At 43.0% G+C, this 15,158-nt stretch overlaps 1 protein-coding gene across 2 annotated transcripts in view; it reads left to right on the forward strand.

The window, feature by feature from the left end:
• LOC116709601 (gamma-2-syntrophin-like) overlaps positions 1-13,625 on the forward strand; it is a 31,118-nt gene extending 17,493 nt beyond the window's left edge. Inside the window, exons 10-18 of one of the 2 annotated variants that reach the window (XR_004336910.1) lie at positions 6,629-6,758; positions 7,432-7,470; positions 7,649-7,765; positions 7,863-7,934; positions 8,450-8,659; positions 11,371-11,463; positions 11,655-11,765; positions 12,432-12,649; positions 13,095-13,625. Coding sequence is in view for 1 of the 2 variants with exons in the window: in XM_032548240.1 (XP_032404131.1) it covers positions 6,629-6,758; positions 7,432-7,470; positions 7,649-7,765; positions 7,863-7,934; positions 8,450-8,659; positions 11,371-11,463; positions 11,655-11,765; positions 12,432-12,557 (898 nt within the window). In the remaining variant the exon portion in view is untranslated. Of the gene's footprint in view, positions 1-6,628; positions 6,759-7,431; positions 7,471-7,648; positions 7,766-7,862; positions 7,935-8,449; positions 8,660-11,370; positions 11,464-11,654; positions 11,766-12,431 lie in introns of both variants that reach the window. The other variant, XM_032548240.1, reaches the window with a different exon arrangement.
• Positions 13,626-15,158: the final 1,533 nt, after the last annotated feature.

The raw sequence follows: 15,158 nt of genomic DNA on the forward strand, positions 1-15,158 counted from the left end.
GTGACACTTTGAGCTGCAACTTCCCTTTTCCTTCTGAGCAAAAAGGAGAAGTGTCTTCGCCTCCCTGCTTTCTGTGACGTGAACGGAGTTCCTCTGCAGGGGAAGACCTGCTCTTCTAGCAGTTGTCACTGTGTCCATCAGCACCAAGAGGTACTTCTCACCTCTCTTTCCTGTTGTCCCCATTGGCTCTGCTACATCCATGCAGACTGAACCCCATGGGACTGTGCTCTTGATGAACAAACCTTCCATCCGCTGCCCTGGGTGCCCTGCGTATCGACCACATACCTCAAAGTCACACAGCTGCATCAGATGGGCTGAAGGGACATCCAGCAGTCCTGCTTGCTCAGTTCTTCACGGGGGTGTAGCACGCCTGCATATTCGAGGGCCTTATGCACGCACCGTACTACCTGCTCCCCGTGCTACTCTAGGACCACCTGTCCTTAGGTGTTCTGTCCCACCTCGACACCGGCAGAGACAACCTTTCTTAGTGGCACGAAAGGTCGTCATCTTTGCCCCTCCATAGGGCTTCTTCTCAGGTGTGCGCCTTGTCGCTGCACCTCAAGTTTCGGGCGGAGCCTCAGTTCTGCTTTCTTCTTCCACAAATCTTTGTGTGCCACGGGCTTGCCCTTTGCAGTCTCGAAACCATTTTCTTCCCAAATGGCCAAGTCCTCTCTAAGGGCCTGAGCACAGTAGTAACTGTCGGTTACTAACCTGGCACTCTTGATTTTCCTTTTCACCAGCTCCAGCAATCCTTCCAGTACTGCCGTTACTTCTCCGGCTTGAGCACTACCGGGAGCTTTTCCTTTCTGACGGCATTTCTCTTTGCCATCCTGCTTCAGAATAAATCCCCAGTATGCCGACTGGTCGGACCCCTTTCTGGATCCATCGGTGTAGATTGTCCCTTCCAGTTGTCCTGGCTTCTCAGATGTCGCTTGCGGTCGTTTCTTACTGGTGGGTTGTGCTGGTCCAATTTCAAGCTCCGGGTCCAGCAGGATGTCTTTAACCATGTCTGCGTCTGTGTGATGATGTCAGCTGCTGGTGTTTGTTCCTCTGTTGCCGGATGTCTTCTCGATGGCTGCAGTGGAGGACGCGGTGTGCTTCCTCATCCATCGTCAGCTGATGATACTTTTCTGTGTTTCTTGTGCATGCTTGCAGGCTGGTCTTTTCTTTTCTTGTCAACATGACATCACAAACCACTCCAGCAAGACTGAGACAACTTTTCTTTGTCAGGGGTTGATGTTTCAGTTCCTCATTCTTGGAACCAACTTCCCCACTTGCTTCAGGTCTGAGTCACAGTAGCTGTGCAGAAACTGATGCAGTTCTGTTGAGGTCTCCTCTTTCTCCAAACAATCTGGGCGGCCGGCTTCCTCCGGTTTCTTCCCCAGATTTTCCTCCTCGAAGTGATCATCCATCACTCCGTCTCTCTGTCGGTTCGAGTTGTCTATCCCCCAAAGCCTCTCTTTGCGCTCTCGAGCAGGGATGGGTCTAGACTATGTTGGCTACTAGCTTCACTGTCTGGATCCGGTCATTTATCCTCCGTAGAAGCTTTCCCTCACCTGTATGCCATACAGTTACTGCGAGGGTTGGGACTGACGGCCTTATCAGTCACCATTAACTCTATTCCCTAAGAGTTAACAAACCAAGTGAGCTATTCAGATCCTCACATCTGTTTTCACTGACTTGGCATAGGGCCCTCCTACTCCCGTTAGTCTGGGCCCCACGTTGGGCGCCAACTCTGCATCTGTTGGACGGCCGAATTGTGGCGGTGGGCGACTACCTTCCGCCAACACGTCCCGTGTCTCCGGATTTGTTTATCGACGTCGGATGCCAAACCAGCAGTGCGACTAACGAGAGAGGTACCCAAACTGAGAACCTCAGTTCATCTCCCCAAGCATGCCAGACTGAGGACATCCTTTCCCCTTCATCTCCATCACCAAGTGATATGGATTTCCAGGATCTGCTGGCAGAATTGGAAGGCTACTGCAACAACCCGTCCGCGCTGCCAGACTTTGGCATGGACTTGCCTTCGCCTCTGCAGCCTCCGCTGGACCGTTCCACCCTTTCCGTCTCAGGTGAATCTACACTTGACAACGATTTGGGTGCAGAACACTGGCTTTCTCCGCCATCCAATCTGTCGGAGTATGAGGTTGTGGATTCCTGGACACCTTCATCGTCTCCGGTTACCTGCTATGAGCGGGACATCCTCACTGCCACTTGTGGTGATGGACTTGATCTCTTTTGACTTTGGACTCTGTGTTTTCTGCGCAGCACCGTCCGATCTCATGGAGGGGGTGTCAAGAAAACTGGCATAAGGGTATGAGATCTTTCCAGGCACACGCAGAAAAAGATGCATAATGGCTTGGAAGCAATAAAGTAATCCTGTAGTTTGATTAAAAGTTAATTAAGTTGAATAAGTCTGAATAACATGAATATAAGTAATCACTCAATAACTTTCTGCAAAGCATCTCTGATTAATGATCTGTAATGATTTAAATATGTAATGATTATGTTAATAATTAACAACAAGGAAAAGATGTGATGTATGGAAAAGATGTGATGTATTGTCAATGAATATGAAGTTATAATCATCTGAAATCAATTTAACAAGAGGTTGAATGTGTTTACTGAGTTTTAATAGATAAAGTGAGTTATAGAATATAGAAGAGACGAATGTGCAGTACAGCTCTGAGAACAGGAAATGTCGCAAGCAGTTCTGAACAGATGGCCAAGAAGCACAGGAAGAAAGGGGAAGTACGGGAAATTCCACTGTGGTCGGCAAGCAGGTTGGGAAATGTGGGGACTTTTTCATGAGACACAGCAGCCGTGAAGAAAGTCACGTAGGCCAAACCTTCCCATACACACACATGGTGGAGAGAGGCATAAAAAGGGGCTGAAAAGAGGAACCAGCTGTTCCCAGTCCGGCGGCGCAGAAGGAGAAACAACTCACAGAGGAGCAGATTAAGCTACGGACCGCACTTCAGAACCACGGGGAAGCTCTGACTTCACACCGCTAAGAAAGGACTGGGTTCCATCGCCCCATCTCTGGTTCTTTATTCGACCGCTGGTCTCGTCTCAACCCAGCATTCCCAAACTCTGCAACAAGACTTGGAGGAAGGACAAAGGTCCCTTAGGGATAAAGAACTGGGTTTTGCAAGAGGATTCAGACCCTTTCTGCTTTGCTACCTTTCTGAGGAGGGTTTTTCCACACCAGGCAAGGACCTCAACCAAGGACGCAAGAAATTCCTGTTGCCAAAAGATCCACCATCGCCTGGGTATGAGTTGAATCTGCTCATTGAAATTCTATTTCAGAACTTGCGACTTAACTCTTAGGGAAAGGAGACAGAGTAGTATGATTGTACATGTAAATTTTATTACACTGTTTTTGATCTATATACGATTGATAATTGATTTGTATGTCGCATATCCCTGCTTAAGCTTGCTTAATAAATTTATACTACAAAATTCTAATGAGGTTGGTGGACATTGGAATTAATAGAGTCATTTAATTTTTGTCCAGTTCTTTTAATCAAGGTAAAACTAATGTACATGATTCCAGTAAATAGGAGGCTTCATAATTTCCTTTGGTGAGAGTAGATAATGACCCTGGGACTTACCTCTAAGTCACTAAACATAATCTAGCCGGTTCCAAGTGCAAGTTATGATTTAGAAAGTGGGCTACCGTTAACAGAAGTGGTTATTGGAATTATGCAGCTGCGAGGGCTACTCAGCTGATTGTTTCTTAACTGTAAAGGGTCATAACTTCTGGATTGGAGGTAGTTAGAGCTAGACGAGTCACTTTCGCTACCAGTTTACATAGATTATCTCTTATAGAGTACTCTTAGGGTAATACCCAGGACTCAGAGATTTTCCGGACCTGTTAGACGGAGAACTGGTCAGTAGGCAGCCCTGGGGAGTTGTGAGGAGTGGGCGGGGCTGACTATTGCAGGATAACCTACATGGCGCCCAACGTGGGGCGCCACTTGTTGTTGCGCAACACCCCCCCCCCTCCTTTCTGTCTCTACTGTCTCACTCTCTACTTCCTCTTCTGAGAGGGGAGATGTGCTACCAGCTCTCCTTCTAACGGGTTAATTGAGTTTCCTAAATCTGCCGGGATTTACCCTGTCCAGAACTGAAGTAAACTCTGTTTAAGCTGGTTTCGAGAAACGATTCGCCTGGTTTTCTGACGGCCTACATCCAGGTGTCCCACCCTTCTTCCCCCTGTGAATTAGCCAGACTGAGCAGCCTACAGCCAACTAGTTTCACAGAGCACACCTGTTAACGGTCGCTCGTTCTCTATTTTACAACTTGCATTTGTTATTGAACCAGGTAGGTTTTAGTGACTCGGGCGAGTCCCAAGGATGACGTTTTACATTTGGGCTACCAGCAACCTAAAAACATTTTAAACTTTTTCCTCTCCAGAATCAAACATCACAGCTATTTTACAACCATCAAAGAACTTTAAGGCGACTCATTAACTGAATGTCCACAACATCTTTTAGATTTTCTTTATGCTAAATATTTTATTAGTAAGGCAGTTTTGCAAGGGTCAGTACAGCTTAATTCAGTAGCAGAAATAATCAAATAAGTAAAATCAATCATCTAGTCTGTCTTTCCCTACTGCTGATACTGAAAACTGAAAAAAGAGGGAACCTTTGAGAGAGACGGACGGAGTTTGGTGTTTCGAACCCCAGACCTGGCTTGATGATGATGAAGATGTTGCAGCAGGAGGAAGATGTTGATCGGCGAAGGCAGGGATCTCTGTAGGTCTGATGAGCTTCTTCTCCGCATGGATGGTGAGGTCACACAGGACTTGGTGCTGGCAGGAAGGAAGGCACCAGTTCTTCTTCTTTGTCTTTGCCTTTGTCTTTGTCTTCATCTTTGTCTTTGGGGTCTGAACCCAGCTGATGAGAGAAGTGCGATTTGAAGCCACAGGTTGTGGGCCTGACGGGTTGGTCTCCATGAGAAGGACAGTCTTCGGCTCTGTGGCTCCGGCTCTTCTTCAGCTGCAGAGTTCTTTGTCCATCTCTTGGCTCGAAGCTGCCCGGAGGATCCAACGAAAGGTTCCTCTTTTGCACCCACCTTATATAGGGTTTATCCACCCTTTTGGTGCATTTTCATTGGCTGTCTGCTTAGACAGATGACCTCACATCCATCACTGTCCTTCAGACATTATGTCCTGAAGTCTGTGCTAATGTCTCAGAGTTGCTCAACCTCCTATGTCCATTGCCTGCACAACCTTTTACCTAAATAAGGCGTTGATCATCTCTGCTCTCCTGTTAGTTCCCCTTTTTCCCTTCCTTTCACCTTTCACCTACTATCTACCTACAACATATTAGTGATGTTTAATTGCAGTTACACCTTTTACACCATTTCAAGTTCAATGTCAAAATCACATTTATTTTCTTTAGCTTCTCTGATTTAGCATTCATTTATGATTTTATAACCATAACTTATTAATTATACTTATTATAATCCTAATGTGAGTTATTACAGATGTTTTTCTGAAAAGAAACCAAGAATAATACATGATTCTAATTATTTAATACTAAAATTACAGTTACTTGTTTTTCTTGTAAGTGTTCCCACAAATGTTCGCGTAAATATTATTACAAGTAAACCAATATTAATATAAGTATTTTACTTTGAATCTTATCAAATTACTCAAAATGTTTAGATTTAATTCTTTAAACTTTCATGCTTTAAAATAAGAAATAGTCTCAGCTATTTTTATAAATCTGCAGGCTGGAAACTTCCTCTTTTTCCAGGAAACCTGCTTTTCCTGTTTAATGACTCTCTCTGTCTGACTATGATTTCTTATGATTAGATAGAAAAAAGTAGAATTAAAGCAAAGTTTGCATGAGACAAAACAACACACACAACCAGATTTATTTTATTGACACTTAAGTCTACTGTTGGGCCTAGATGTCACTTGAGTGATTCATTTTAAAGATAACTTTATTTATTATTACTGTTAAACTAACTTTATTGACACCTAAGTCTACTGTTGGGCCTTGATGTCACTTGAGTGATTCATTTTAAAGATAACTTTATTTATTATTACTGTTAAACTAAAATCTCCAGCATGGGGAAGTGGGATGAGCTCGGATTTTCTTGACACACCATGTTATTTAATGCAAGCTAACGCTAAAGGCTATATCACCATGTTATTTAATGCAAGCTAACGCTAAAGGCTATACCACCATGTTAGGCTGCAAAAGCAAAGGAGGTGGATTAGCAGAGTGAGCTAACAGCTGGTGGAGTCATCCAGGACTTGTTACTGCAGGATGTTAGTGTGTCAAGACTATATTTAGTCAGAAGCAGAGACTGACTGCTACAGCATCAGCCTCCACGACGCCAAAGACACCTGGAGTAGGAGGAGTTTAACTAAATCCAGCTGGGTCCTGAACTTTAGCTGGGCCATCCATGACCTTGGGAGCGTCTGCAGGTAGTCTGATGAAGGTCATAGGTCACGCTTTTGGGTTTATTTCTGCTCAGAGTCGCTGGCTCGTTGTTTTCTTCTTCATGAAACTGAATGTCTTTATTACGTTTAGATCAAAATCTGCGTGTTTACTAAGATAACTGCGGCTGTTTGTTCCTGTTGACCTCTGACCTCTGACCCCTCCTCCAGGTCCAACTGCTTCGAGCTGTTCTCCCCGGATGCGTCCAGCTGCAGCGTCCTGCAGTTCTGCTCGGCAGCAGAAAGTTCAGACTGGCTGCAGGCGATCGCTGCGAACATCGGCGAGCTGACGCAGGAGAGCGTGAGTCCAGATCAGAGGCGGAGCTCTGTGATCGGCTCGTTGGGTCTGATGTGTCTGTTAACCAGGCATCGACTCGCCGAGCAGCTCCTCGCTCATTTCCTCATCTCTCTCTGATTATTCTGACGGTCCAGTGCTGCTGCTTCTGCTCACAGCTGCCATGTTTAAAAGCTCGTTAATTCACGGCTAATTAGTGACACCATGAGCGTGATTGCTAAACAGCCAATCAGGATCTAGTTGTTCTGTTGCTTTTGGAGAGACGGGAGCGCTTCTTTTAATGACCTGCAGCTCTTAAATAGACTCTCTGGGTGGAGACAACTACCCGGAAAGAAAAGATCAGAAAATCCAGATTAGTAAAAGTTAATCTCAGTAATCCCTCCTCCTGACCAAGCATGCGGTGACAGTGGAGCAAAACGACTCCCTTTAACAGAAACAAGGCGGGTTCCTCAGACACAAACGTTAAAGGGTTGAAGGTTTAAGGCTGTTCAGTGGCCAAACACTCTGAACGTTTTCCTGCCTGAATCAGAAATCAGCAGATCTGCTTCAGATTTGATCTTTGCTTAGTTTAGATGTTGGAACAGGAAGCTGACCCTCGCTGCTTTGAGACCAAAACCATCTTAGAAATAAAAGCTGTTAATGAGACACTTTGATAACTTCATGTCTGTTTCTGTTGCAGATTAAAATGCTGAATAAATCGTCTTCTTCTGATGATCAGGTAAGCAGCTGCTTGCTGTCCAATCAGATCGCTCTTGACTGACTTTAGTGATGAAATATTCAAATGATTAAAAATTCATTTATTTAGATGAAAGTTGTTTTCACCGTTTGTAACGTCTGCATCATGTTGGTGTTTTCTGTTGATTTCTGCTTTAATAAAGTATTTACTGTTTTCTCAGATCGTCCACATGGGCTGGGTGTGTGAGGCTCCAGAGAACAGCGCCCCCTGCAGGAGTTCGGCCGTTAGGTTCCTGGCGCTGAGAGGGCCATATTTTTATATCTTCAGACGGCCGCCGGTACCAACAACTCCGAGCCGGAACGCTATTCAGGATCTTAAATGACGGAGGTCAGAAAGGTTTCTGAAGCTCATCGAACCTTCTGGTGTTCTCTCAGGTCGGCGCCACCGACTGGGGAAAACCTGAAACTACATACAACCTCTATGAGGTTCTATTCAAGGTTCATAAGGTGAGTCAGATCAGCGCCGAGTCGGGTTTCCTGCTCTCGCTGTGATCCGTAAATCAGAATCTATTCTGTGGAAAAACTGAAAATAGATTTTCTGAGCCGTTTGTTTTCATCATGTTATTCATTCATTTATAACAGTTACAGTTTCAAACAAAATATTTATTAGCTATCTAAATGTTTAGCTTGCTAAATTAAAAGCTGAAACTGTCAAACGTTTCTGCTGCTGACCGTCTGGATCAGCTTTTATTTTGACAGGATTATTTATCATAACAGGAAACAAGAAAACAGGAAAAGAAACGATGCTAAAGAGGTTCTGAAGAACCAGCTTTTATTTTGGTAGTCCACTTCCTGTTATCAGTGAGTGAATTTGCATATTAGCTAAACATTTATTTTGACATTGCGATGTTTTATAAGTATGGTAAAAATTAAGTAATAAATTATGTAATTCAGTAATAAAGGCAGTTTATTGGTTATAGATCAGGTTATTGATCAGGTGATGCTCTCCCCTCCTGCTGCAGCTGTGGCTGGCTGAGGACTGCTGGCTGCAGGCGCGGCTCTTCCTGGGTCTGCACGGTTCCCCGGAGCAGCCTGGCGGCGACCCGCTCTGCTTCAGCATCCTGGTGGGCCACGGCCAGAGCCACACCTTCAGGGTGGAGCTGGCCTCAGACCTGGCAACCTGGGACAAGTCCTTCCAGAGGGCCGTGTTCCTGGAGGTGCAGCGCGTCGGGGTGAGCGCCGGCATGCATGCAGGCGGAACGGACCGGGTCGCTCCTCCTGCACGCACTAGGATCAGTTCAACCTGAAACTGATCCAAACGTCTCCTAAAATGTTCCGTTAGTTCCATTCCAGCTAACCTTAGAATTTCATCTAACCTTAGCATTCCAGCTAACCTTAGCATTCCAGCTGGCCTCAGCATTTCAGCTAGCCTTAGCATTCCAGCTAACCTTAGCATTCCAGCTAGCCTTAGCATGTTAGCTAGATTTACAGTTTCAGCCAACTTTAGCATTTCAGCTAGCCTTAGCATTTTAGCTAACCCTGACATGTTTATGGCCTGCGGAGTGGACAGACAGAAACTCTGCTGCTTTAAGATGTTTTCAGTGATTCTGCTGTAACTCGGCATCACAGCCTCTGATAGAAACCATGCAGAGGTTCCTGTCAGACCGCCTCAGGATGTTCTGGTTCGGTTCTGGTCCGTTCTGCCGTGCAGCTGTGGCAGCTGGCAGAGAGTTTTAATCTGAAGTTCTGCAGCAGACGCTCCGGCTAACCGGATCTGTCAGAAGCTTCGTTCTGCCGTTCTCCAGGTTTCTGCATTTATCTTGATGAATTCATCCTGCGTTCCTCGGTTCTTTCTGAATGTTTGCATGATGCAGAACCAAAGCAAGCCTCAGTGATTCCTGGTCACTGAACTGAAGCTGGTATAAAAACGCTGATCTGGAACCAAACACACCTTTAACTGAAAACCTTTTTCTGCTTCAGCAGTGAGAGCCGATGTTGGTGTTCCTGGTTTTATCTCTCACCCAGTCCTGTCAGAATGTGCTAAGCAGATTTCCTTCAAGAGGAAACGTTGCTAAATCCTTTCCAATTAGTGAAGCGCAGTCACAGCTCAGCGTCTCATTCCTGGTGACAGTAAGCAGCAGCAGCAGCTTCCTGCTCCTCCTGGCTGCCGCTCCCACTGCACTCCATAATGAAAATCTCCAGGCCTCCTCACAGTGTGTGTGAGGACAGAAACGCACAGAGAGGAATCCGAACAGCCAGACCGTCTCCCAGCCGAGGAGACGCTGCTGCCCAAAATCAAGCCGCGACGCAAGAAACGAAATCAAACGAGTTTCCGGCTGGCTAGCTGCCGTTCAGATCGGTTTGAACATTTAACTGAGAAATATTAATCAGATTTATCGTGATATTTCTGCACTTTGTTCTTCACCAGTTACTTTCCAGAGTTTTTACTGGTTTCACTGGATGATGGTGTTTAAGGAAATTCATTTATTTTTTTCAGTGCCATAGCCTGTTAATTATATAATGTTTCCTTATTGATTATCATAACCAGTAAGGATCTGCTACAGTGGATCTTTTCTTTCTGCCGACTGACTGAGGAATTATTACACATGTTCAGGTTTTCTGACCCGAATCGTCACAGAAAATCATCTACATCTTAAATACATAATTTATTTCATTTTCATGTTTTACACCTCTGTACAGATAATAAAATGCTATAATTAATTATAATAAATCTTAAGGATGAATTTCCTCCATTCATTGATCTTTATTAAACTAAAATATTTGAAGGACATTTGTTTGTTTTTCAGGATTAAAATTAATTCACAATCAATAAAGATAATTGAGCCATAGATGGTAATAATCGTCTCAATAATTAATTTAATTTATCTGCTTTCTCCTCTCTCCAGATTAATTAGACAGAAAGAGGCTGAGGAACAAAGAGGACAGTAATTCTGAGGAGCTTCATGATTCACTGATGAACATTAAATTATTTGCACTTATTAAAAATTTTAATTTTACTTCAGGATTATTTGTGTCTCAGAAGCTTAAAGTGTCACTAAACATCAAATCAGCTTTTCTTTGCAGATGAAATAACTAAATTCTGTCTTTGTTTCTGTCCAAATTGCGACATTTTGGTGTAAATTTCTAAAACACTCTGTGCTGCCCTCTACTGGTTGAGAGGTTAATTTTTGCTATTTAGCGGCTTGGCCAGAGTTACACAGCGAAAACCATTTCACTTAAAATGATCCGTCACTTTTTAGAAAAAGAGTTGTTAGATCTAGTTAGTTGGATCTAACCACTAGTTACTTTTCTGGGAGAAAAAGTTGCTAGCTACTTTCTTAAAAAGTCTTCAACAGTTGCTTTTTTAAAAGTTGCTAGATCTGTCTATTCATTTTACTGATAAAAAGTTGCTAGATGTGTCGCTAATCACCACTTTGAAAATAGTTTAGGTTGATGTGTGGAGTTTTTTGCTCAGCAGGGCGGTTTATTGTTTATTTTTTACTATTTAAGATCCCATTAGCTGGGCTAGTGAAGCTGTTAGCTAGCTAATGGCGGTGCTAGCTGGGCTAGCGAAGCAGTTAACTGGTTAATGGCGGTGCTAGCTGGGCTAGCGAAGCAGTTAGCTGGTTAATGGCGGTGCTAGCTGGGCTAGAGAAGCTGTTAGCTGGTTAATGGCGGTGCTAGCTGGGCTAGTGAAGCTGTTAGCTGGTTAATGGCGGTGCTAGCTGGGCTAGTGAAGCTGTTAATGGCGGTGCTAGCTGGGCTAGCGAAGCTGTTAGCTGGTTAATGGCGGTGCTAGCTGGGCTAGCGAAGCAGTTAGCTGGCTAATGGAAGTGTTAGCTGGGCTAGCGAAGCAGTTAGCTGGCTAATGGAGGTGCTAGCTGGGCTAGCTAAGCGGTTAGCTGGCTAATGGCGGTAAATTTCTTCTTCTTCTCCTCCTCAGTCTAAAAGCTACATGTGCAGCAGCCAGGGGAGCGTTGTCAGCTTCACGCTGGATTTCGGTTCCGGGTTTAGCTGCTCAGACGTGACTTCAAAGGTAATATACTTCCTCTTCCTGCTGTCCTCCAGCATGTTATTTCCTGGCTGTGGTATCTATGGCAACAGCGCAGCCATGACGTCTCAGCAGTCATTCACCAGCGTCCCCCGGTTGTTTTCCTCCGGGTTTTTAGAGCGTCTCGGTGGTGAAACGGTAAGTCGTTCTGTTTGAACCTGGCTCTCCTCCTGCAGGCTGTTCTGTGGAGATACAAGTTCTCTCAGCTGAAAGGCTCATCTGACGACGGAAAAACCCGAGTCAAGCTGCTCTTTAAAAACGCTGACAGCAACCAAATAGAAATGAAGGTAAGAAAGCCTGTTTTCTCTCTGATTTTAGAGTAAATGAGTTATTAACTTTCATGAATTTTTTAATCTGTAAGATAATAGTTGGAAATGCTAAAGTGTTTTGTTTCTTTTTTAACATTAAACTGGTTTGTTGAAGTAAAACGCTCAAAATGTACTATAGTAGTAAAAGTTTTACTATTTAACTGTTATCTTTATATAAACATATTTACAAAGAAATGTTTATTATTTCTGTTTTTATACTCTGGAGCCTTTCATAGAGAATATCTAAAATGCTAAAGTAAATAACTGAGCGTTGCTAGCTGACACGCTATTGGCTAATAGAGCAGCCAATCCAGGAGCAGCTTTAGTTTTCCTTGATGCTGATTGGCTGAACCTCCAGAAATAAGGAAGACATTTTTTAAGTTTCTGCTGTAGTGCTAAGATGGTTTCCCCTGGGCGCACTGACAGATATTTGATGATTGAACTATTAAAATAAATGATTTTTAGAGTTTTAGAGGATTTTATTGTTTCACTGCAGAAAGCACCAGGAGTCATCGTAGCATGGTGTTTCAAATGGAAATAAAGTCAAATTTCCTCCATTTTGTGAAGAAAAATGGCGACTAAATTAAATTTAAAACATAAAGTCTTGAGTTCTGATTATGTTTTTTATTCTTCTTCTCCTGTCAGGAACTGGAGTTTGCCAACCTGACGGCGGTCCTCCACTGCATCCACTCCTTCATCGCTGCCAAGGTGGCGTCCCTGGAGCCCGGCTTCCTGTGCGGCCAGAGCCTCGCCACGCACATCAGCAGCTAGACTTCCTGTTCCTGTAGCTCACCAGACACGTTCCTGTTCCTGGATGTTTTTCTATAAATGCTCACAGTTTTTATCCAGATCGGAACATGATGGTGAATATTTTCAGTTTGGGTCGGAGAGCACTTCCTGTTACAGCAGCGAGGGATAAAGATTCAGAAACAAAACTAATTATTGGGTCATATCATGAAATATCTTAATAAAATCATAACTAGGGAGCAAATAATAGAACATTAATATTGATTTGATGCTGATTCATCAGTAAAATTCAGACTTTTTAAATAGAAACTGCAGCTTATTCTGGTGTAATGTTGGTGATTATTACGTCATAAACTAATCATTCTGATTTATTATCTAATAATACATGAATTATTAACATCTAGCTGCAGGTTATTACTGCCAGGTAATTACAGTGTAATAATTGTCATAATAAATGATTTGATTAATATTAGTAAACTAAAAGCTGTAACAGGAAGTGGCTGATTTATTTGTTCTTTAGATTTTAAAACAAACATTTTAATTGTTTTTCCAAACATTTAGATTAATTCATCATAAAGACTTTATCAGCTGAAAGAGTTTATTTCATTGGAAGCAACATAAGGCAGCGCTGACGGGAACGTGCTGCCGCCGGTGCAGAGCAAAGCTGACGCTCCGCGTCGGGATCAAACGGGAACTTTCTGGACCGGAAACATCAGTTCCAGCTGAGAAGGTCATATTTTCTGAAATATTTCATGTTGCTGAACTCCTGGGACTGATTTGGGTCAGACGGAACCAGCTGGATCCGCCTCAACTAGAACTCTCTGATGGTTCTGCATTTTGTCCTTCGTCTGGCTGGGAGACAAAACGGGAATCCGTCTCCATTTCTTCCTGTTTGTGTTTTTAGCTGAAATGTTTCTGTCTGATCTGATCGACTCTTTTTCTACGTTGTTCCATCCAGCAGATTATTAAACACTTTTATAATAAATGTCACTCTGTTAATGTTCAGTTTTCGTTGCTTCATTAATATTCAAGGCTTCACCAATGAATCACATATTTTCTGCTGTTTCAATAAAGAAAACCAACTTTACAGACCAGCTGCCTGTAGCTCATGTTTATCTGCTTATTACTGACATTAATTTTATTATATTTATAGAACTGCTCCATTTTATAAAACGTTTTTTTGCTTTAAAAACTTTAATTCAATTGATTAATGTTTCGCTCTGTTGCCTTTTTACTTGTGAATTATCTTTATAAAAATCTGTCATTTTGCTGCTATTTCTCCTTTTTACACATTTTACTACAATTAATAGTAGTTATTAATAATATTATAGTATTAATAACTACTATTAATATAAAATATTTGGATTTTATTCTGAGAATGATAATTTAAGTTATTCTCAGAAATAAATAAATTTGTTAAAATGTGTTTTAAAATTCTGATGAACATGAGAGTTTGCAGAGTTGATCTATAATTTTAACCGTCAGCATTTTGTTGTTTTACCAGATTAATCTGGATTATGATGTCTTTAAAATAATCATATTCATGTTTTCATGGTAACCAGCTTTTATAATCTGGAGAACATGTTGGTCACGTTATACATATTACTTGCCTCATGAAAACTTTAACATCCTATTTTTATTTTATGGATCGTATTTTCTGCTATAGCCACCATTTTTATGGAGTCTATATTTTACTGTTGAATCTTCCTGATGGCCGGCTGTGGCTGCTGCAGTAATTATTATTTTCACTTAAACATTAAAATCAGAAAGGTTCAGTGCTGCTTTTCATCTTTCAGAAACTTTCACTGACTGGATGTTGATTTATGAATATTATAAAGAAATGCTGTAAACTAACTGTAATTCTTTGCAGTTAATTTAAAGCTCTGAAGCTGAACTTGTCGCCGCCATCCGGCCTGATGTGTTGCTAGGTAACCCAGTCTGACGCTCTTATGACGTCATCACATCAAGAGGTTTCGTCAGCGTCACGTCCCGCATCACCTGCAAGCACGCTGCTCCGCCAGCCGGCATTTCAGTGATAACGGAGGAGTTTCTATGGTTACCGGTTCGGTCCACTCCAGACCCAGCCAGCCGTCACAGGGCCGACCCGCTGTAACTACGCTGTAGTTCTCCTGTAGTTCGGATAAGTAACTCTGCTGTGATGGATACGCCGAGTCGCCGCATCTCACTGAGATCTTTCAGCCTGAATGCAGCAGCAGCTGATGTTCCTACGTTCATGAACGCATCACATGAACTCTGCTGTCTCTGATATTTCCTGAAACACCTGAATTAATGTCGCCAGGCTGCTCCCCGGTTCTCCCTCTGCTGATGTGTTTCAGTTATGGTCGGGTCTTTAACACATTCATTTTGATTAATCAATTAAGACAATTTTAATAACATTGTTCCCCATGCAAACCTTCCGACCGGAACCTCTGTATTCGTGTGTTTCCGGAATGGCAGTTAATCTGACGCACAGATGACAGCCGCTAGCAGAAGCCGCTCCTCTGGGCCGTTGGGGGTTAATTTTCTCATCTAAAGACTGTTGTTGTGCTAAAAGCTGCTAGCCTTTAGCTTTTAGCACACAGTCGGATTAATGTTGATTAATTTAGTTTTTAGGATTTAGTTTGT

Source organism: Xiphophorus hellerii, chromosome 19, assembly GCF_003331165.1.
Source record: "Xiphophorus hellerii strain 12219 chromosome 19, Xiphophorus_hellerii-4.1, whole genome shotgun sequence".
Lineage (NCBI taxonomy): Eukaryota > Metazoa > Chordata > Actinopteri > Cyprinodontiformes > Poeciliidae > Xiphophorus > Xiphophorus hellerii.